The sequence below is a fragment of the Tachysurus vachellii genome, chromosome 11 (assembly GCF_030014155.1).
Source record: "Tachysurus vachellii isolate PV-2020 chromosome 11, HZAU_Pvac_v1, whole genome shotgun sequence".
NCBI lineage: Eukaryota > Metazoa > Chordata > Actinopteri > Siluriformes > Bagridae > Tachysurus > Tachysurus vachellii.
This window is the reverse complement of record NC_083470.1, coordinates 23,378,177-23,403,122: the sequence shown is the minus strand read 5'-3', so window position 1 is coordinate 23,403,122 and position 24,946 is coordinate 23,378,177. Positions and strand designations below refer to the sequence as shown.

General features: G+C 42.4%; 1 protein-coding gene across 1 annotated transcript in view; it reads right to left on the bottom strand.

Annotated features, from left to right (window-relative positions):
* bin3 (bridging integrator 3) overlaps positions 1–23,961 on the bottom strand; it is a 38,867-nt gene extending 14,906 nt beyond the window's left edge. The window contains exons 1-6 of the mRNA XM_060880665.1: positions 23,814–23,961; positions 15,993–16,041; positions 13,792–13,832; positions 10,401–10,462; positions 9,101–9,237; positions 5,003–5,043 (exon numbers count right to left, since the gene is read on the bottom strand). Coding sequence (XP_060736648.1) covers positions 5,003–5,043; positions 9,101–9,237; positions 10,401–10,462; positions 13,792–13,832; positions 15,993–16,041; positions 23,814–23,821 — 338 coding nt within the window. The 5' untranslated portion in view covers positions 23,822–23,961. The remainder of the gene's footprint in view (positions 1–5,002; positions 5,044–9,100; positions 9,238–10,400; positions 10,463–13,791; positions 13,833–15,992; positions 16,042–23,813) is intronic.
* Between the last annotated feature and the right edge of the window lie 985 nt (positions 23,962–24,946).

Below are 24,946 nucleotides of genomic sequence, written 5' to 3'. Positions count from 1 at the left end.
CATGTAAATGTGTCTGGATATTCCACACATGTTCAAACACACACACACACACACACACACACACACAGATTATTGTATGAATCCCATCAATGCTTCTGTTCCATCTAGTGTAACAAAGAGCAAAGGGGGGAAAGGTCAGAGCCGGCGTCAGTAATGCACATTGTGAAGAGACCCAGCAGCGGTATGGAGTGCACAGACTGAGAGACGCATGGAAAGTTTGTTAGCCTGCAAATGAATCGCTGCATTTAGAGATTTTGATGGCTGAACAGATGGCTAAATCCATTAGAGATCCGACACCTTTTTTCTTGCGGCTCGCATTAAGGATGTCGTTTGAATACATGAACGGCGAGCGGAATATAAATAATTAAGCCGGTCTGGTTCTTCGTACACTAATGGAATCTGGGCTTTCATTGTTTCTTAGCATATGGTTTGGTTAAGTGCATTTTGGCTCGGGCCAGAAACAAAGCTGATGTTTCGAGCGTTGGATCGGGAGGTGAGAAGACACTGACTACGGAAACGCACAGAAACTTTTGCTAAAAGCCACGAATAGCTCGCATCTTAAAAAGCCAGCATCTGGCATTTTATACAAAAAAAGAATTGTGGAGTAACTTCCTCACAAAACAAGCTTGCATTCTCCTACCGGGGAAAAGTGGTCAGTTTTAAATGGTCATGTCTGTGTGTGTGTGTGTGTGTGTGCGTGTGTGTGCGTGTGTGTGTGCGTGTGTGCGAGTTTGTCTTCCTGGGCCTGTCCTGATCTTTAAAGCCTTTCCTATAGACCTGGTGTTTGTCAATGAGTAACTGGTTTTGTGTGTGTGTGTGTGTGTGTGTGTGTGTGTGTGTGTGTGAGTGCGCGCGTCTGGGCTTTGAGCCATGCTAAGAGCCTACACGTCCACCACACACCCACTGGCCAAAGGAAATGAGAATCATTCCGTCTTGCCACTGCATACACACACATATATACACAGTGAAGAGTTTAGTCACAGATTACACAAATGCACACACACACACACACACACACACACACTTCGACCAATATGAAATAAAATGAATGTTTAATAAAATTTAATTTATACACACTGAGGGTTCAGTCTCTCGCTCTGGAGACTTGCATCGTACTTCAGAACTTTTATGAGATCTGAGGCAACAATGAGCAGCTCTTTATAAACAAATAGATAACATTCCTCCTTTCTCAGTCTAAACCATCACACACACACACACACACACACACACACACACACACACACACGAGTGCTCCAGAGCAGAGGCGTTTGTAAGGAGTGTCTCCGCTCCCACTCCTCTTCCTGCCGGCTCGTTAAGGTCTGCTTCCTGTTCCGGCCCCTCCCACGAGAGCAGGCACAAACGGAATAGCACTCACGGGGGCGGGATAGAAGGAGTGGAGGGGTGGATGGCCAAATAAACTTTCTTCCAGAAGCCCTCTTTCATTCACTCTCTTTCCTCTCTCATCTGATCACTTACATATGGAATAGCAGCTCCTCTCTCTCTCTCTCTCTCTCTCTCTCTCACACACAAACACTTAATTCTGAACTTTCGTATTAGAAAATCATGCTGTAAGTAAATAGATAGATCTTAATGGTAGGAGTTATTCAGCAACTAGGGTGCGAGCTCTATGAAGACGCGGCGTGTTAAGGTTGAAGTGAAACAACTCGAGCGTCCTGAACCCGACCCCACTGAACACCTCTGGGATGAACTGCACCCAAGGCCTCCTCACTTAACATCAGTGTCTCAGCTCACTTATTCTCTTGTGGCTGAACAAACACAAATCCCCACGGGAAATACTCCAAAATGTAGTGGAAAACTTTCGCAGCAGACGAGAGTGTTTATTATAAGACCGAAGGAGAAAAAAAAAAGTCTGGACTGGGATGAGATGGTTAAATGTCCACAAACCTTTAGGTCACAAGAGGATTTCTCTTGGTCCCAAAAAAAAAAAATAAATCCATCAACTCATATTTATATACTCGCTACAAATAACATTAAGCTAACAAAACACTTTAAAAATAAAATTGAAAAATCACATTACTCCTAGTTTTCCAAAACAAAATTCTTTAAAGGTGGGGTCTCCGTTGTTTGAAAGCCAATGTTGACATTTGAAATCACCAAAACAAACACGCCCCTAACCCAAATGGGTCCCACCCCTGTATTGATAGCTCCGCCCACACATACATACGTAACCCAGGCAACTAATTGAAAGAAATGTGTCTTTATCATAGCTGAAGTGAAGAACAATACGATTGTAGATAAACAAACAAGCAAAAATGACAAAGTATAATCATGTAAAGGACAAAGACATATATTAGTTCTGTGTAACAAAGTAAAACCAACGTTACTCACCTATCGAGAAGGAAAAAAGCGCCTCGGCGTCTTAAGTAAAGTTGGTCACATATTCACAGATTGGAGTTTCCCGAGTCAATAACTCCTGAGCTAAACGCTGTTACTACACAAAACACAGTTGTAGCTGCGTCTCTACATTACTACGATAGAAAAGAGGTGTTATTTGTGTAGTAACAGCGTTTAGCTCAGGAGTTATTGACTCAGGAAACTCCAATCTGTGAATATGTGACCAACTTCCTGCTCCTTCAGTTCTCTCCAGCGCTGGAAAGCTGATCCTATATTAACACGGGTCCTACTTCTTGTCTTATCGTAAACCTTTCTTCGCTTTCTTTCTTTGTTTTTATCCTCCATGTCAATGTTAAAACCGCTTTCTGCTGATGTCACACATGCGCACTGAACACTCTCTCCGCCCATATTGACAAGACACGCCCCTTTCTGCTCATTGGCTACACGTTTGTTTTGTTTGTCGGCCCGAGTCAGTTTTCAGAAGCATTTCTCAAACAACGGAGACCCCACATTTAAACAAACCTGGAGACCCCATGAATCAGGGCAGCGACATCGCCTCTCACACCTCCCCAATCTAAATTGCCTCTAGGTGCGAACGAGTAAGTGAATGTGTGAATCTGCGACGCTTTCTCTCCAATTAATTATGTACAAAGTGAAACCAAATCCCCGCCAAAAAAAAAAAAACGTTTGCTCTGATTCGTCCATGCAAACGGTCTAATAGTTGAGGAATCGGCTCGTAACTTGGAGTTTCTGATCAGACTTCAGAACGCTGCGTTACACTGATGTTATTTATTTTTTTATATATATATATATATATATATATATATATATATATATATATATATACACAGTTGTGTTCAAAATGATTCAACCCCCACTGAAATTGATTGTTTTGGTCGGTTTGACATTGATTATGATCATTCAGTCATCCTGCTTACAATTAAATCAAAGAGGCACATGTAGGTCAGACAAATATAACATAACATTTATAATGAAATAACCACAAATGTCTTTTCTGAGCTCACATCATTATCAGTTTTATTCAACCCCCAAGTGACATTCAATCTTAGTACTTAGTACAACATCCTTTTACAGTTATAACAGCTTTTAAACGTGAAGCATAGCTTGACACAAGTGTCTTGCAGCGATCTACGGGTATTTTCGCCCATTCATCATGGGCAAAAGCCTCCAGTTCAGTCAACTGCTTTCTTTAAGTCCCACCAGAGGTTCTCAATCGGATTTAAGTCTGGTGACTGCGATGGCCACTTCAAAATGTTCCAGCCTTTAATCTGCAACTGGACTGCATCACATTGTCATCCAATATCTTCTGGTACTGAAGAGAATTCATGGTACCTTGCACACGCTGAAGCTTCCCAGTACCTGCAGAAGCAAAACAGCCCCAAAGCATGATTGACCCCCCGCCATGCTTCACAGTAGGCAAGGTGTTCTTTTCTTCATAGGCCTTGTTCTTCCTCCTCCAAACATAGCGTTGATCCATGGGCCCAAACAGTTCTAATTTTGTTTCATCAGTCCACAGAACACTATCCCAAAACTTCTGTGGTTTGTCCACATGACTTTTGGCATACTGCAGTCGACTCTTCTTATTCTTTGGGGACAGCAAGGGGGTGCGCCTGGGAGTTCTGGCATGGAGGCCTTCATTACGCAGGGTGCGCCGTATTGTCTGAGCAGAAACTTCAGTACCCACATCTGACAAATCTTTTCTCAGTTCCTCAGCAGTCACACGGGGACTTTTCTCCACTCTACGCTTCAGGTAGCGCACAGCAGTCGAAGTCAGCATCTTCTTTCTGCCACGACCAGGTAGCGTTTCAACAGTGCCCTTTGCCTTGAATTTGCGAATGATGCTTCCTATGGTGTCTCTTGGTATGTTTAACATCTTTGCAATCTTCTTATAGCCATTGCCCTTCCTGTGAAGAGTAATCACCTGTTCTCTTGTCTTCCTGGACCATTCTCTTGACCTCACCATGTTTGTAACCACACCAGTAAATGTCTAGAAGGAGCTGAGTATCACAGTCATTTTAAAGCTGCCTAATTGGTGCTTATTAGGCTTTATTGCTGCTCCCTGATATCCACAGGTGTTTTCAATACCTGATTGAAAACACTTCATTGAACCTCTGTTCTTCAGAGTGGTAGTCTTTAAGGGGTTGAATAATTATGTCAATGAAGAATTCACAAAAGAAACATTTACTACTGTATTACAAAACTAATTGATGTCATTTTAGTTGCATATGGTTCTTTAAGAAGTCCTTGTAGGATTTCATTCTGAATACAATTACAAATGTACACTAAATTCCCTAAAACCATTTACAGCATTGGGGGTTGAATAATTTTGAACACAACTGTATATATATATATATATATATATATATATATATATATATGTATATATACATATATACATATATATATATATATATGAAACTTTTCTTTCTTCCTATTGTATGACCTGCACTTTAACTGTCTGTGAGCTGCTGTGATAAGTGAATTTTCCCACTGTGGGACCAATAAAGTCGAAATGTTAAGATAAGAGCGTCTGTTAAATGACGTGAATGTAAAGCAGGAGATTTGCGGATTTCTTCGAGTCGAAACGAACCGTCGTGAAGGACCAGAGGAAGAAAAGAACACTTACTTTTTTAAAGGGTCGATCACGGTCTTCTGGATCTGATTGACCTACGGAAAAAAACAACAACACAGAAACAATAAACAGATTAAATAAACTAAGAGAGAAGAAAGTGTGTTAAGTGGCAACCTTCATATCGAATTAGATTGATCATTAAGCAGAGCAGCACAACAAAACAATGAGCCCATCCTCTGTAGTGAAGTTAATTGGTAGCAGGATACAACACAGCCTGCCAAAAGAGCGCCGAACCCCTCCGAAAGACACGGAGAGGGCGTGAGCGTGCCGCCGATGTCACCTCTTTATCACGCTCGAAACCCTGAGGGGACGGACGAGGATGTGAATATTCATCAAGCGCCGAATTCAAAAAGACGGAAGCGTCAGGGGACGAGACATGAAAGCGAAGCCCCGGCTGGGTTTGAGAGTGCGGTAGAGGGTGGGACGCCCCGACAACATGAAAGTTCTTAGCAAACAAACATTTTTAACAATAACAGATCAGATTCTCTTCGATGTTGGACACCAGGGAGGAGTCGGGGGTGGGGTGGAACGCCTCGCTTGACCCTGAGGCCTTGAAAGTCTGACTGGAGATGACGATTAAAATTATTTACGTTTGTATGTCAGGATGCGACGAAGCCTCGTCAGCCGCGACGAAGGACGCGAGCAAACAGACACGGTGGAAGATTCGAGCATGTGAAGCTCATGAGGCGAGACAGTCTGAGAGCCCGAACAGAGCGTGATGAACAATCAACACGTACCAGCTCGTTTATTAGCACAAAAAACGCTTTATTAAACATGAACTGCCTCAGACAGTAGGGGAAAGAATAGAAACAGGAAGACTGGTGGTGGAGCTTGAGCGTGTTAAAGATGTGGAAAGCTGGGCGAAGGGTGTAGCGAGTATTCCATAAGGTAAGCGCGGAGCCTGAGGGCGTCGCTGAAGCACCAGCATCAGTGTGAATCAGAGGGCAAAGATCAGCCCGACTCTCTTTCTCTCCCTCTTTCCTTTACACACAGAGCTAACACACGAAAAAAAAAGCAAAAATCCAGGAAAAAAAAATAATAAATCGATAACCCCCCACCGCCGTCATGGCCGCTAGTCGTTAACCACTAACCACTCAGCTTTGCAGGCCTTGAAGCCTTTTATACACAGACTTTAAAATATACACACAGTAGGCCTGGGCTGAAGCTGCCTTCATTACCATATCACATTTATTCTCTCTCTCTCTCACACACACACACACACACACAGACGCAAGCGCACACACACACGCACACAATCTGCCCGCGAGCATATTTTTTTAAATCAGGGAAAAGAGATTTCATTGTCTTTATTTAACACTAGCTCGATTTGGTTAGCCGCTGCACTGAAAGTGGATTTTGGTGCAGGTTTGGCATCTGATTCATGGAAGTCTCATTAACCATTCCGGCATCCTGAGGTGGTAATTTGCCCAGGCGCAGCGAGGAACGCCGAGCGGGAAAAAATCAGCTGTGCTAACATCTCTTGTCGCCCACGGCTAACGCATCACTCGCCTGCCAAGTGCCCATATACTGGAATAGCAGGCCATAGAGCTTATCTGGAGAGAGCAACGCTGCTGAAAGCGTTCGCTTTAGTGAAACTGACAGTGGGGTCAGTGCAGAGAGAGCGCATTTGCATCACATCTGTTGTCGGAGAGATCTGCTAGGCTGCGGCGTGCATTAAAATCGAGCTGTACTTATAGCCTGGCTCGCAAAGGTTGCTATAATCCCTGTGAATATTTTTTCATCGAATATTACAAACGAGGCCAGGTTCAACCAGGCATGCTAATTCATCCCGAAACGTCTCAAACGCTACAAACACAAAGCTCCCTTCGTATCGAGGTACACGCCGGAGCGTTTGACTGCAAATCCCGGCTCTACTGGAAAACTTTAACTGTAAACATGTACTGCAGATATTCCTGACACGTTTTTATTGAATTCTCCGCTTTAAGAAACATCACTGCATGCAAGTTATATATTCATTCATTCATTCATTCATTCATTCATCTTCTACCGCTTATCCGAACTACCTCGGGTCACAGGGAGCCTGTGCCTATCTCAGGCGTCATCGGGCATCAAGGCAGGATACACCCTGGACGGAGTGCCAACCCATCGCAGGGCACACACACACACTCTCATTCACTCACGCAATCACACACTACGGACAATTTTCCAGAGATGCCAATCAACCTACCATGCATGTCTTTGGACCGGGGGAGGAAACCGGAGTACCCGGAGGAAACCCCCGAGGCACCGAGGAGGGAATCGAACCCCCAACCCTGGAGGTGTGAGGCGAATGTGCTAACCACTAAACCACCGTGCCCCCCCGCAAGTTATATATATAAGAATCATGATTTCAACAAGTTTACTGAGTAACTAAAAGATTTTGAGAAGTTAGTGCTTGGATGCGTGCTGCTCTGGTCGACGGAGCCAAGAGCATAACCAGAAAAAGAAATTCTATAGAAAACCAGTAGAATTAACAGACATAAACAACAACGATGACGTTGCGTGTGAGAGCTGTGTAATATTGCATCCCTCCCACTCTTGAAGATTAAAAGCAGCTGATGGGTTTCTGTGTTTTTACAGAGGAATCACCTCTTTCCCAGAAAGAGGTCAAAGTCACCAAGAGAGACGCTAAAGCATAGGAGCGAGCTTCGTTCACATCCTGTGTCCTTTCCCCTTCGGTGGAAATGTATTTGTTTTAGGGTCTGACTGTTGATTTAGATGAAAACGGATGTTATTGCCCCATTATCGCTGTAGCAAAGGGTTGACATTAGTACACGGTTAAACCACAGAGGATTCTGGGACATTGACAAGTGTGTGTAGATAAATTAGTTTGCTCAAAATATCTTCTAGTGAAAGAAAGTGCATTACATTAAAACGCCACGACGCTTGTGTTTGGCTGCGTCTCGTGTCATCGTACAGGCCACTGTAGATCCAGGGGGTGGAGCTTTGTGAACGTGGGCAGGAATCATCCAAATATCAAACCCACCTAACTGCTAGACACATAATATCTTGAGAGATAAAGGAAAAAAAAACAAAAAAAAAAACAGAAAGGACTAATCTTACCCAATGTGCCTTTGAATCTTTCCCTTTTTTTCTTTGGAGTTTTGCCACGTTGGATGAGAGGAGATGCCTCCACACCCACATACCAGACAATTTCCTTACACCTCCTGAGAATAGGAAACGTAACACTACCACAGCTCCTGAAGCAGGCTGAGTGTCTGACCTTGTGCAATGCAAGTCACTGAAAATCAAACGCAAACACGGCACTGGGAAGGAGCGACGCGAGCTTTCGCGCCGGTAGGAGAGCCGTAACCCTTCTCAGCTGAGCTGTAGGGGTCAACGGGGTCATCCGTTCGTATGGAGATCGCTTACTCTTCCCCCGATGATGAGAAACAGCCATAGAGATCTGTTTGAATTGTTTGCAGTGAAGAAATGACAAAATCGTGAGGCTGGAATCTTTCAATAGTGCCCATTTCTTTCGGTTTCGATGCCTAAGGAGCGTCGTGGGGAGGAGGGAGAGCGGTATCTGTTGTGAGAAAACCTTACTCATACCCAATCTGCTAGAGGGTAACAGAGTTTATTTCAGCCAAAGTGAGAAACAACATTCGCGGAAAAAAAAGCGTTTTCCGCTGCCAAACATGAAGTACGCGGCGAAGAGGATGTTGCGAGGCAGAATCGCCGTGCTTCTTTAAGTCGCGTCTGTTTAAACGGTACAGGATGAAGCTCGATAAAAAAAAAAATAAAAAATAAAAAAAAAAAGAAAGAAATGTAAACACTTCACATTTTACACTGCTCACAGTTTGAAGTATCGTTCTTGAAAGATATCGGTGGAAAAAAAAAATATATAGTCTATATATGAATCTTTAAACATGACCTGAGGTCACCTTTAAGCAGAATTCTTAGCTATAGCATTTATAAAAGGTGCTGGACCAACAATCCTGTCCAGACGACGTCATTTTTGATAGTTGGGGGGGGGGGTATCTATTCCAAATAGATATGGGAGCAATAAACCTGCTGGTATGGAGGTGTTTCTGAATAAACCTGATTGTTGAGATAATTGACGATGTGCGGGTGTGACGGAGCTGCTCTCACCTTCTCCTGGTTAAACGCCTCCATTCGTTTCATGGCTGTATCCAGAGACATCACAGACTCCAGGAAGGCTTGGTCCTGCTCACACAGCGGGTTACTCAGCAAGTCACCGGCTATCTTTGTGGCAGCTTTAGACATTGCTAAACAAAATAAATGAAAGATAGAGTGAGTGAGAGAGTGAGAGAGAGATACCTCTCAAAAATATATTCTGGTAAATGCTGAAACATTTCATTAAGCAAGCAGCTTAAAAAAAAAAAAAAAAAAAAAGTTAGCTAAACCAAGAAGTCATGTTATTAGCATAAAAACCGATGGCGTTTGGGAAGCTTGTGATGAAGGTTGATGTTTCAGGAGTCTGATTTGGGACGACGCAGGCTCTCGGGTCTGATCTGAGCAGCCGGAGTTAAAGCGGTCGTGGCAGAAATGAGCACGAGCTGTAATTGGAGCTGGCACTAAAGAGGCGTCGGAGCGCTTTAGTGAACGCTGAGCTCCATCCGCGCACCTGCTTATTAGCTCTGACGTGCAGCTGCTTGTGAAGCGTGTTTACTGTTTGCAAAATTAAGAGTCCGTCTTCTAGTCACTATTTTCAATTGCTTACAGTCACAAGAACAATGTGAAAAAAAATCGTACAATATTGATAAGAAAATTATTTAAGCCATTGTCCTTAAAAAAAAAAAAAAAAAAAAAAAAGGTTGAGAAACCTGCCTTTTGGTCCAGAACACATTCTTATTAATCGTTATGAGAAGCTGCACACATATAGAGTTGTGACTGGGCTTTGAAGGAGCTCTGAGTACATGTCCTAGTTCGCTTATAAGAAAAGTCTTCACACGTTTTGAAGATGGAGCTTTCAAGCACATGTGAGAAGCACAGGCTCAAAAAGGAAGGAAAAAAAAATTAAAACAATAAACACACACAAGAAAATAAATCATAGCTATCCAACACTAACACTTGTCACAATAATTCTCCATTTCTTCCACTGAAGCTCTTTTCGCATTGAAGGTTTTGACCCCGACTCCGTGTCTACGACCGAGACGATTTGTCACGTGTCCTAAACGATTCGAATTGCGGCCACGTGATTAAGAAAGGAATAAGTACGAGGTGTGTTTTTATGGGAAAATAAAGAACGGCGGCAGGACGGCGTGTCGAGGCCCGGTGTGAATCCGAGCCGACGTTACGGAACAGCTTATAACGGTTACGTTATAGCGGCTAGAAACGCCGGTTCCATCGGAGTTCATAAAATACTCAAATAAATAAAAAGACGGTTTATTATCAGGTCACCAAGAAAATCCTGGACCATGCTACATACCTGTATCAGCCTCTGTGCTTTTCTTCATGTCTTTATACAGCTTCTTTGTTTGGTCTTCCAACCTGAGAACAGGAAACGAGAACCTTTGGATTTACGCTCATAGAATTCAGACACTGAACCATTTCGCACACATCAAACTTGTACTAAACTCGTACGGAAACAATTCTCTTAAAGAGCAAGAATCCGTTTGTCCTAAATTGAGCCGAACGTTTAGCGTTTAATTATTTTATGTAAAGCATCGACGTCCTTTTGTACTAAGGCTTTTAATACGATAGTTAATACTCGAGAGTGTGTGAACGGGTCACGGAAGGGAACAGCTGTGTGAAGCTAACATCTGCAATTATGACACTGATGCGCCTCTTTGCTGTGTGTGTGTGTGTGTGTGTGTGTGCATGAGGGAGCTGTTCATTATATCAATTAAGGGGGAAATGAGAGGTTGGGAAACTCCCATGAGACACCAATCATAGGACCTGTGAAAGCTTTGTTTAGGGAGAATGTACAACGGAGTCAGAATGTAGCGTCGGTGCGTCGTGGAACAAACAAAGCAAAAATCGGAGAAATCGGGGTGAGATATATAAATAAAAGTGACAAGGAAACGTAGTCAGATGAAAAGTGCCAGATGATGAAGAATCCCCCCTCGTGCTAGGTGCTAATCGAACCCCAGTGTCCCAGCTGCTCCGTTCTGTGTGCTAGCATGCCAACACCAGACCTCGTTCCAGCGTGTGAATGACATGTAGCGTTACCACAGGTCACAGACTAACACATTAGCTTCATATATGCTAGGATTTAGAAGGAAAAAAAAATATGGTACATTTTTTATGGTTATCGATGGATAATCCCATGAAACATTTCGTGCTAAATTTATACCGTTATGTTTTTGAGTTCTTGATTCTGATTGGTTGATATTTGTGGACAGTAATTCTGGTTGTAATTCGAATCCGAAGACTTTACCTGGAGTCTAAAGCCACTTTTAATCATTTTAACGGCACAATTAATAGTCCAATGGGTTGTAAACGTATGTATAAAACTCCTTCGTTCGATAGTCGCTATTATTTCACATGAGCATGGAGAACATGGAGCTTCACGCTGTCTTCTGTCTCGCTTTGTGGCTCATATCTACAGATAAAGGTCGTGTTTGGTTCGCTTGCTGGATGTGGACTGATTCAGGATGGAATCTCTTTCACGCAGATTGGTTCATTCCGACTGCCGTGTTCTCACCTGCACGAACGTAACCGCGTTGGGGTTCGATTCATTTTCGTGTCTTTTAACAAAGAAATGCTTTTAATAGTTAAAACTGGGAAAAGCTTGCTGTAAGGAGACGTGTAGAGTTTTTGGGACATTTCATACAATAAATGTAGCTCTTCTGTGATCATTTCTGTGTGTGTGCGTGTGTGTGTGTGTGTGTGTGTGTGCGCGCGCAAGCAAACTGGTGTTGTAACTACAGGAAAATAATCAGCTTTAGTAGTAAGAGTAACTGTGTCAGAAGCTGTAGATTGTAGACGGAAATCAGTCTCGTGACACAGAGGCCATATCACCAGACTTTAAAATATCATTTTAGGAACAATTCCCAAGACTAAACATTTGCGAGATTATGTTCAAAGCTTTAAAATATTTGCGCTCTTTTTAAATATCGTTCAGATAAGCATCAGACCACCACGCTGTTGACTCTGTTCGGATGTTTTTTTTTATCCTTCCCCGCATACACCTACGCCGTGCGTGTCATTGCAATCCCTTTCATAACGGTCCAGTGATTATCTTCCCCAATCAGTGTGTGTTAACACTCCTACTCAAGTACCTGAAGCGCAGAGGTGTAGAGACGTGACGAAAGACGACGAAATGTCAGGAGTGGGACTGGGACGTGGCTTTCCGGGCCATGTACTTTACTCGATACTGGAACGAGTAACCTAGTTATTATTGAGCAATCGGAAGTGTCAGGGAACATCTGACGCATCTCTGTTTGTGTCGGTTGTTGGTGCTGGGAATGAACTCGACTCCTGCTTAATGAGAGTAATGTTTAAGAGTGTGTGTCGCAGTGCTCAGTGCTCGCAGAGTTGAACTGCTCTCTACTGCGCTCTCTAGTAAACATGCTGTTTAAACGCCTGGTGTTTCATTAGGTTACTTGTATTGTGGGAAGACGCTGTAGAACCTGTTCTTAATATTCTTACAGGGCAATTGTTTAATACGTCTAACCCGCCCTCGTTAGTGCCATGACCTACACAGAGCTTTATCCAAGCCATAATCTTTACATCTTTATTAATGGTGCTTGCAAAGCAACATTATTACTATTGTGCCAGACAAAACTTCGGCGCGTAACTTGTCCCGCAGCTTTTGTCCTAGACCCATGAATGAGGTGTCAAATTGACCGGCTCATTGAGGAGAGGTGTGCTATTACTTTTCTAAGCGATCCGAGTACCGGTACTTCCGGTACCGGGTCTCAAAGTGGCCTTTTTTCCCCATAGACTCCCATTATAAACTTTGTAGGTTTATAACTCTGCAAGCTTTCGGACTATCTACACCAAACTCGCCCAGCTCCTTTAGGGTGATACTCTGAACAAACTTTTAAATTGGTGTACCGACTGGCCTTCCGGTTGTGCCGCAGCCCCGCCCCCAAAATATGCAAAATCAAAAAACTTTTTACAACATGGACATGTGACATATCAAAACACTCAAAACAATGAGGGGAACTTCCTCACGTGTATTTTGATGACGTCACGTGATGTCACGTGAAAATAAAAAATTAGCACAACATGGACATGTAACATATCAAAACACTCTGAACAATGAGGAAAACATCTGAGTATTCAGATGACGTCACATGCTCGTCTCGACTAGCCTCCAGGATTTGCCACGTGCAAGCACCATTCACATTTTCTTCAGGAAATGTACGTTCTAGTTATTATTATTATTATTATTATTATAGATTTGGATTATGGGGATGTGGTGAAGCTTATTGCTTAAGGGGTTGGAACGCTGATCAGAAGGTCGTGAGCTCAAAACCCACATCTACCAAATGTCCACTGCTGGGCCCTTGAGCGAGGCCCTTAACCCTCAGTTGCTCAGTTGTATAAAAAGTATGGAGGTTTGTAATGTAATGTAAAAAGTAAATATACTGTAGCTCACATATGCTAGTATGACCTACTGAAATCCAGTGCCAGTCTGATGGACTACAAGTTTTCGCATGCGGATCCTCTAACTTGATGTTTAAACTTCTATCTTTAGTTTGATACCCAACTTTTTATTTTTCTTTAGTGCAGCCACCCTGTTTTGATACGTCGTTTGTTGTCGTCAAGAAGTGTTCAGGATACGGGAAGATAAAGCTGGACATGTTATAAAAGTAAAATCTTTCAGGTGTTGCTAACGAAAGGCATCATTGGACGCCTGTCAAACTTACTTCTGGAGCTTCTCGTATTCCCGCTCAAAGTCCCTTTCAACCTGGGGAAGAAACAGAACACAAACATGTAGAGAGAGAGAGAGATAAGCTTGAAAGACATATGACGGCAAACTGCTCTAGTTCTTCGTGCCTGGCTTTAGTGAATCCAGTGTAGTGCTGTGGATCAGTGGGAAAAGCTGATGTTTGTTAATAACTTGGATCATGACTCGGGTTGTATTTGGGTTGAAGTGAAAACAGAAAGGAAGATTAAACAAATCTGCGATGCCAAAAAAGCAAGCGGGGAGAAAAGGAAAAAAAAAAAAAAAAAAAAAGCAACATCCTCTTTCCACTTTTGAAATGGAGCAGTCATGCAATCCTGGCTCTGGCTGTCCGTGCCACGGTGCCGGTGTGAGTGTGTTTGGATTGTGTGTGTGAAGTGGGGTTTGAAGGTTCCTGTCCTGCGGCTCTTGTGGGCACTTCCTGTAAATAAACAGTTTGCAGGATGGTACCTTGTGCTTGCCATGAAGACTGCTTCAGTGATATGTCTGTCCTCTGAACTGCCCACTCGCGGGGTCTGCATTGTTTGTGTGTGTGTGTAAGAGTGTGTGTTATAACAGGAAGGAGACCGAGGAAGGGACCGAGGCGGACAAAGGAACAAAGTGATGACAGGACAAAGTGATGATAGGAGGTGGTTTTGCTTCATCAATACGGAGGAGAGGAAGCACCCACACATGGACTCGAACACAACCACACACGTGTCTTGTGCTGTTTTATTTGCATTTGAGACACAAACATGGTTTTTGGGAGCCGTGTTTGTCTACAACAGACATTTTAGCGAAGTTAAACAGGTCGGAAACAATCTGAATGTTTACCAACTGAAAATCGATAATGCTGACTAAATATATCTCTCGGTGTGGAGTTTTGTTTTTGCCCCTTAGCATTAGATTTATTGCTAATTTAGTCTCCCAGGTTTCTGGGGCACAAAAACATGGGACTGGGCAGCCCTGTGGACTAGAGATATGAATCTGAGCTTGATTTTCTGTAGACAGGGGTTTCTCACACCACAGACTCTGCTTCGTAGGTGCCGACGTCCCCTTTTGAAAGTGCGCAGGGTTTCGGATTATTGAGATGGATCTCGGCTCTTTATGTTCCATAATGCGATGGCTGTTTTTAAAGAGAGCGACGGTAGGAATGTTCAGACACACGATAATTAAACTTCTTGCGGACGTTCTTGAGTGCTGAGACAGCCGCTGTCCTGTTGATTCTGGAAGCGTCCTTGTGGCGAGAGCGCTGGGAAGCGTTTTCAGGCCGTCGTGCCCGATGCCACTTAATTTCAGAGAAAAAGATCTCGTGTCTCCAACAACGTCGAGGGACGTTTTAAATAGACCGCATTTTTCTACACTGATATGAAATCATATGAAATTATCTGGACTAAGTGCGGTCTTTAAGAATCCATATTTATTCTCTATTCTTTTTTACAACACTGACACGATTGTTTAAGCTTTACAGAAGTATTAATATTAACCCTTCTTAAACTTTTTCCATATTGGCGAGAAGTTTTACAAGTGATAAGTTTGGCAGAAACCCATCACTGCTTCATATCTTGAGAACAGCATGCCAACAGTGAAGCACGGTGGTGGCAGCATCACGTTAATGGTGACCCTTGACCACTTGGCCGTTCACTAAATAACTCCCTTCTAATCTAATCAAACTGGTGAAATCACCAGACTCCTTAATTGCATACATTCAACTAATTTAAACTTTTAGTGCGATACGGGACATTAGACTCTTTCACCCTGCATTACGGCAAACTGGGAAAGTAAGCGTATGGGGAAAAGAGGCAGATTGATGCCCTTTGCCTTGTCTCTGCATTCTACACCAGCATCTCTGTATATGGTCATGTTTCCGGGTAGACGTTGGGAAGGCTTTACGCCAACCTGCATTACTCGCGCTCTTTTACAGCGACTGAAGTGGCCAGATCCTGACTGCCTGCCACCGTCCACTCTTACAAGGTTCAGTGTCTGGCCATAAGCAGGATAAAAATACCAAGTATTGCTTTCTGTGCTCTGGAATAGCAGGGTGGTGGGTGGCCGTGTCGCTGTGTGAGCGGAACAGTTCATTCCGGTATTGACAAAGTTACGAGAGGGACAAGAGAACGTTCGGCCAAAGTGCAGCACGGACTAGATGTGTTCCTGTTATCGTAACGGCGAGCTGGAACTTACCATCTTCGAAACGATCTGTTTCTTCGGTTGCCCGATCTTAAACGGAATCCTAGGAAAAAAAAGAAACAAAAACAAAGCAAACAAACGTTAGTCTTCCTCATGGTTAAATAACTGGAATTATAAAAGAATGGGCGGCAATTTCCAGATAGCATCCCAATACTAGACACGATTTATTTTCACTCTTTTCCCTCCACCTTCTGACTACAATACAGATGAATGTGTCTGAGATACGTGACCACGTCAGGTTCCGAATCACCGTCCGCGAGACTCCGCGTTAGCAGGAGATTCGCTAGAAAACACTAGTTTTAATGGTGATTAATTTATAATCTTGCCAAGTTAACATGTGCACAGATGAACTTTACATTAGATAAAAAAAAATCATGTGTCAGAAATATGTCTTTAATAATCGTGAATTCTTTTGGACTCATCACCCACCCCTTGCTCAGTGAATTCATTCTGGCATCCCAAATGTACCCACACACACACACACACACACACACACACGTGTGAAATCAGCAGAAGCCACACTTTTACACACATGCAGCTGACTTGCTACTCATGAGTCAACCTGAAGAATGAAGCTGTGTAATCTTCTCTTACATTTCATCCCACGCTGGAAAGAAAGGAAAAAAACAAAACTTCTCCTTCGCTGCTCCAAAGAGGAATTAGTAACTTAACGCATCATACGTCCGAGTAATCTACTAACGTGTGAAGCCGTTACTGAGATAACGATCCTTTGATCTCTTTTTTTTTTTTTTTTAAAGAACAATTCACTCCAAAAAGGTTCCATACATACAGTAAAGGGATATTTGCTGTCGGTCAGTAAGTGGGGTGTTCGTGCGGCTCTCGAACTTTTACACGTACGTGTTTTTCCTTCCAACTGACATTTATAAGCCTGCTATCTCTATTTTTCCCTTCGATACCCCCCTACCTTTTAATTTATTTATTTATTTTGCTGAGATCGATCAAATCTGACACGAGCTTCGAGAAATAATCGGTTTACAAAGGTTATGTATTTTAGAAAAGCTGAGCATCGCGACGTTACAGACGGTAGGCTTGAGCGCTGGTGATTGCATTAATGAAGGGTGGAGGATATAAAGGATGTACAGCCTGACTGACCTAAAACGACAGAAAACATCGATCGATAACAAATCTAATTATGGTGTTTACAAAAAAAAAAAAAAAAAAAAAAAAAAAAAAAAACACATCATAACTAGAATCGGTAAGATGAAGACAAAATCCGGACGCCGTAACGCGAGAACGTACCGCTACGATATGAACCAAGTGGTGAGAGAGCAGGTAAGCACGAGTCTGAAAGATGACACACTCATCTGCAGAACCAAGAAGAAGGGAGCAGAATAAGGAAATCTAGCGAGTTATCTGTGAGCTCGTGTATGTGGAAGAGTGCAGACAGCACGTTGCTCTGGATGAACATGATTTGAACGTGTAAGAGGTACAATTTGAACTTCCGATCGAATTGGTTCCCACAGCTTGAACGTTTTTTTTTTGTCTGTTTAATGATAATCGGGTGCGAAAACATCAAAGTGGGTTTTACAGCCCAGGGTTTCCTGCAGAAAATTTGTTATTCAAGGCTGTATGTAGGGTTGGCCGGGGGGCGGGGTCCCGGAGGGCGGGGCTTCTTTGTGAGATAGACCACAGACTCTGTACTACGTTTAACAATTATTAAAAACAGGCACGTGCAACCTAGCGAGCAGGTGAAGAACTCAAACAACAAAATCACCAGCGAACTTACTTTAAATTTGCAAGAACTATAGACTAATACAATAACAGGATTAAATAAACCCAAAACATACTGTAAGTCCACTTACAGTTCTCACGGACACGCGTTTTATCAACTGGCTAGTTATCGTCCAGACAGTGACGGACCACGTCCGCGCAATTCTCCGAGACACGGAGAATCTTGACGGCCTTTTGTGCAGCGGAATTATTTTTTTTTTGGACGACCTACCCTGCAGCCAAACTGATTGAAACGGTGTTGATGGAATAGGAGCTCAGACGCACAAATTCGCAACGTAGGATAGGTTTCATCATCGCTTACAAAGTCAAAGAAAAATGATAGAAACGTTTAAATCTGTACATTATAGAATTTCTCTGCGTGGTGGAACTACAGTAAGCACCGAGTTGTTGTTTCTTTTGCTGCTTTTGCTCAGTGAAAGGCAGCGATCGGGCATTTGGGCCGTCTTTAGAATATATTTATGCCAATTCTCACACCAAAGTTGCTGCTTAATTATAGCTCAGGGAGATCTTGTGATGGAGAAAACATGTCTTACTGCTACAGTCACAGACTGCACTGAAGACACACACACACACGTGTATACACACACACACACAGGCTGTTATTGGTGTGACAGTAATAACGTCCCTGCAGAATGACGGACGGTTCGTGATGACAGCCGATCTGAGACGGCAGCTGCGTCAAAGCAAAGGTGTGTGTGCTAATGAGACGGAAAGAGAAGGGTGTGAAAGAGTGCACAAGGGTGTGTGTGTGTGTGTGTGTGCGCTTGCGTGTGTGCATGCCTTGTTTGACAGGTACAGAATCGTAATCATGTAGGGTGTGTAAACGCTTTCATGATGACGGCTCAATCAAGGAGCTCGGATTTGAAATCTTAATTTGATGGGATATATTTCTGTTAAAAAAAAAAAGACCTGACAGAACAGCAACGTGTGTGTGTGTGTGTGTGTGTGTGTGTGTTTTGGTGCTTGCTTTTACATCCTCTCCTCGTTATCATTAGAAGTTGCCTGTCTTCATTACAGACAAGACTATGACTCCCGGGACTCGTGTCGACAGGAAGAAAAGAGAAAAAAAAAAAAAAGTACCTCAACGCACCATCATGGAAAAGTTTGCATCATCATACCAGTGAAATTCTTTGTGTCCAAACTCTGAGTCACACTACGAACGTAACTTGTCGGATTGCTGAAGCCAATATTATCTAAACAGTAATCGCACCTGTCTAGCTGAGAGGAAGAAACAGAGCCAAGTGTCAATAAAGTTCAAGTCAATTGTTTCTCTTTAGTGATGACGCAGTAGGTTGCGTGAACGTCGTCTCCCCCCCCCCCACCTTTTTGTAGGTAAACAAGCTCATCACGATCGCAAACTCGAAAGTCGAGAGTTATTTCACAACCTTAATCCTCACGCACACGTGACTGAGCGAATCCGTAATCAGGAGTGGGTTAAGGGTAAAATTGCACATTAGGCTCAATTACTGGTTTTATTGTGTCAGGATTTGGCAATAAAATGAAAAGTGGCACGTCGTGGCTTGCGGCTTTGGGGCGAGCTGAAATTAGGTGTCCTAAACCTCCACTAAGGTTCCTGAACTTTCAGAGGAAATGAAGGGTTCCTCTAAGTTCAGGACTTAGTTCCTTATTTGTGTTTCCACTGCAACGCAAGAACTGAGAAGTCAACGTTTTAATCCAGGGAATGAAAAAAATGCAGAAAATGTGGTGCGGCTATTTCCTTATTTTCTATCAAAGCTGGATTAGTATGAATTTAGTAAATTGTCCAGACGAGCTTGCGCACAAAACGTGGGGATTTTTATCCGTTGTGAAACATAGATACAGACTATATAATAAAATCATAGATCGGCTCTACAGCACTACTATCTGGTCAGCAAGTGGTTACAAACATTTCTGCTTTGTTTGTCGGTGTTGAATTTGAGGTTATGGATCCGAATAACCTGAAAGGTTTTTAGATGCTACACGACCTTGTTCGCCACTGACGCGCACGGCTTTCGTCGAACGAGAGATTTTTTCGAGGCATCTAAGACGTGTGTTTTAAATTCGAATCGTGCCTATTTTTCCATGTAACAAATTCGCAGTCGGGCCTTTTATTACAGATGGATGGACACACTTTTGTTCTGTGGGAATCCTCAGCTCTTGGCCTTCGCAAGCTGGGCCATTTTTTACAGACGCCTGCACACACAGGACAAGCGGTCAGACCGAGACGACTGATCCCATGCCCTGAGAGAGGGCACTGCGAGAGAGAGAGAGAGAGAGCGGGGAGAGAGCAGGGGAGAGAGAGAGAGAGAGAGAGAGAGAGAAAGAGAGAGAGAGAGCGGGGGGGAGAGAGAGAGAGAGAGAGAGAGAGAGAGAGAGAGAGCACGAGAGCGGGGGGGAGAAAGAGAGCGCGAGAGCGGGGGAGAGAGAGAGAGAGAGAGAGAGAGAGAGAGAGAGAGAAAGAGAGATGGGAAAAATATTTGTGGGGTATTTTTTTGTTAGGTACGCCGCTGATGTACTTCACCACAGTAACTGCCCCGGTGACCCGAGTGTGAGTTTAACAATACCGTCAGAAGACTGAATGAACCTTCAGCACGAGTGACTGAATGGGAAACAAAAATCAGATCCCACACAATATGAGCTGAATTACAGAGCACTCAGTCATAGAGCAGAGAATGAATGAAGCACACAGATCTGTACCTAGAATTATGATCTGGTTATCAGCTTCTAATGCCAAAGGCTGAATCTGACTCATTTACCCTTTTCATTCTCCCCAGTATGAACACACAGTTACAGACACTTCTTCAGAATTAGCTTCTTACTTTTCGATTCTAGCAAAATCTTCTGGTGTTTAGTAATGGTGACATCAGGTATTCCAAAGCACCAATCAGAATCAACCATCTCCTTACATTTGAAAGGAACGAAAATGATCAGAGGGGCTGCACTACCGTTCAAATCATCGTACACACAGTAGTGTAAAAATAACTGTAAAGAGATGCTACACAAACTGGCTAAAAGTATACGGACATCTGAACGTCACATCCGTATGTGGTTCTTCCCCAAAAAGAACAATTTTCCACACAATTAAGTTAAATCACTGGAACTAAGCCATCATGTCCAAACCAGCCTGGCAATGCTCCTGTGCACAAAGCGAGCTCCATGAAGACACGGTTTACTAAAGTTGGTGTGGAACTTGAGTGTCCTGCACAAAGCCCTGACTCGACCCCACTGAACACCGTTGGGATGAGCTGTGGAACGGTGACTGCACCCCAGGCCTCCTCACTTATCCGGAGTGGAACACTACCACTAGCCCAGCGTGTATGGGCTGTTTCTCCAGCATCCACTCCATTCACCCTGCGTCATAAAAGAGGAGGTAAAGTTTCCTCGTCCGTGCTAACAAAGCGTCCCTTCAGCCGCTGCATAAGCGACTGCATACGAGATGAGCTCAACTCATGTTATGCATCGTGCCACATCAGCACGGCTGGAAAAGCCGGCGAGAGGACTCTATAACGCAGAGATCTTATCAATAAGCAGCACACAGGCTTGGTTGATGCCGGGTGCAACCCTGTGACCCTGGTGTCACGCTGAGCGCGTCACTGTGTCCAGTTGCTTGGCTTGCATGGAATGCAACAGTCACGCCAACCCATAAAAGATCCTTTCAGCAAGAGTCTGCGTTGTCCAGAGGCCCAACAGTGGCCGTGTGTGATGGCGAAACGTCTACATCCAGCTGCTGATGTCACATCTGGCTGCCGTGATGTCACGCTCGCTTCCATGTTGTCTCAGACTGCATGCTTCATTTGCAAAAGTGGAACTCGGAGATATGCTGATGCTGATTTATTCAGCTTTTAAATCTTGACAGGAAAAGGACAGGGGGTTCATTTATGATTAACTCGTGTGGCATTTTAAAGACGAAATGTCATGTTTAAGTAGCGATTTCAGCAGGGTTAAACCCTCTACAATGTAAAAGAATTAAATGACGTCCGTCACAGACCTAAAAAAAAATAAAATAAAGTGCTTGATGTATAGTGCAGCTATTTAACAGTCTACAAGGCCTGATAAGGTGCTATAAGACCTCACAAGGGTACTGTATTCTTTACTCTGATTAGTCAGAGGTTGGCATTAGGCGACATTAACATTTTTAGTTATGTAAATCTTCCGGACATAGAAGTTTATGCGTTCTAGTATAGTCGTTTTTTTTTATTATTAACATCAAAAGACAGAACATATAGAAATTACAAATACGTGTCATTATTTAATAAATAATCTAATAACTGTTGACGAAAAAAAAAAACGCATTTCCTAGATAAGGTAATATTTTCAAAAACAGAATTTTTCAGGAATAAACCGTTTTACACTTGTAAACAGTCTCATTTAATGGTTTTACAGTAGTCAATATTTTTACTGTAATAGTTTAAAAAAAATCTATTAGAGGTTTTGTGACATTCAGGCATCACTCGCTATCACCTGCGAATGCTATAAATTGCTTTTGTCCGCTTTTCAAACTCTGACGTGTCAAAGCATAACTAAGAGATGCACTATTTACAAAGATGACGACCAGTAAAACTCTGCTGTCTCGACACTTTTTGGCCCGAATTCACGCAGATCTTCTGAAACATGATAAAGTTTATGTGACTCTTAGATGTGACATTAGGTTCACTAGTAATACTTGTTTGGTTTTCTTTTGAACATAGGGTCAGGTTTGATATATGGCTTTATATAGACTCAAATAATGCATCCTATTATTGAGCAACTTATAGAGTACAGCAACTACCAACGGGGCGAAGATCCGTGACAAAGCGCGCACACCGCTTCATCTCGTAGCATGATTTTATACCCAAAGGCCAAATCTCTCTACAGAACGGTTCATGAACAATTGAGTGCTGGGATTCAACTCAACATGTGTGAAACATGTGTGGGCATGTGGTAGCCTCGGAAGGTTGTGAGTTTGAATCCCAGGACCACCAAGCTGCTACTGTTGGGACCCTGAGCAAGGCCCTTAACACTCAATTGCTCAGCTGTATAAAAAAAAATGAGATAATGTAATTCGCTCTGGATAAGGGCGTCTGCCATATAACGTAAATGTAAACAGTTACCGTTGATTATCGTTGTATCGCTGTCATTTTCGTGTAACAGCACAGTGTTACAAAACTAAAAAAAACTGTGATTTCTCTTATGACATTATATCCTCCTAATAACGAGGGATTTGTATAAACGAGCGTCACACCGAGATTTTGTTGTTTTTTTTAATTAAAAATTGACGTTGCCTTTGGTCTCAAGGACAATAAAAGCCTCTGATCTAATCTCTTTCTTTCATTTTATTTATTATGCCGAAACGTTTTCACAACAGATATTATAAAATGTATTTTTATATACATATATACACACACACACACACACAAGTCGACGTAATTCGAATGAAGGTTTTTAAGATTTCTTTTTTCAAGACCTTTGGCACATTAAATAGTTTATTTACAATGAAATTATAAAACAATTAATCTGACATTATATCTTATTTAAACCATAATATATGAGGGTTTTTTTTTTGTGCTCAGATGGTGATAATGTGTGAGAGAGAAAACAGGGACGTTGGAGGTTTTGGTTGTCTGTTTGAATACATACTAAATACAGACTAACATACTAAAATCCCAAATAATATTAATATATATATATATATATATATATATATATATATATATATATACACATACTTATAGCGTGTCATTCAGCTAGAAATTTATTCGCTAATCAAACACCAAACTAAACTTAGCGACAAACGTTAGCATGCTAAAGCTAATACACAACCGAAAGGATTAGCAACGCGGCTAAAATGTCTGGCTTTTTTAATCAACATAAAGACGCTTTACACATAACAAACGGTCTACGTTATCAAACACAACCAGTTGTTGATAACAGTTACAGTTTTCCTTCATACATACAGACATAGAGTAAAACTTATAACGAGCTACGTGCTAGCAAGCTAACGCTAACGTTAGCTACCTAGCCGAGACAAACCGAGCGTAACAGCTCACTATTCGTCAAAAACGGTGATGAAAAACTCCTTTATAAGACGTCTTTAGTGATACATACCAGCTCATTGTGTCGTGTTTACTCCAGTTTAACCGTGAAACACAACTTTATTTCCAAAAGCATCGCCTTGCCTACAACCAAACAACAACTACTCTGTGACCAGGAACTGAGGACGTCGTCGAAGCTCAAATGGTTAAAAAGTAGTGCACTAGATAGGGTGTGAAAGTCATTCTGCTGTGTCCTAAATAGTATTCATTACTAGAGAATAATGACCTATTTGGTATTTTACTTTTTAAAGGGTTTAAAGTACGGAAAGCAAAGTGGTTAACTTTAGTGTCATTTCTGTAGTGTTCATACTGTCACTGTCTCCATATCTTTATTCTACTTATATCCCAGCAAATGACCAACCTTTTATATTATTATTTATTTTATTTTTTTATTTTTTTATGTTTTGTTTTTAAACAGTTGTTCTCTGATCTAACTTTTAGATTCCAAGAAACTGCAAAGTGCAAACTTTTCTGTCATGAAGATTTCATGTGGTGGAAAACCTATAGTTAGAGTTTCAAATCAAAATCATTCATTCATTCATTCATCTTCTACCGCTTATCCGAACTACCTCGGGTCACGGGGAGCCTGTGCCTATCTCAGGCGTCATCGGGCATCAAGGCAGGATACACCCTGGACGGAGTGCCAACCCATCACAGGGCACACACACACACTCTCATTCACTCACGCAATCACACACTACGGACAATTTTCCAGAGATGCCAATCAACCTACCATGCATGTCTTTGGACCGGGGGAGGAAACCGGAGTACCCGGAGGAAACCCCCGAGGCACGGGGAGAACATGCAAACTCCACACACAAGGCGGAGGCGGGAATCGAACCCCCAACCCTGGAGGTGTGAGGCGAACGTGCTAACCACTAAGCCACCGTGCCCCCCAAATCAAAATCAAATCAAATCAAATTTTATTTGTCACATACATACAGGGTACGACATAGTGAAATGCTTAAAAAAGGAATGCAATTTAGGATAAAAAAAAAACAAAACCAAAAGGAGATAGATAAGTTTAAGTTTATTTCACTTACATCCCAGCGAATAAGCAACCTTTTTATATTATTATTTATTTGTATTTTTTTTTAAAGAATTTGTAGTTTCACTTATTGTGAATTTATGGATTTTTTATGTTTT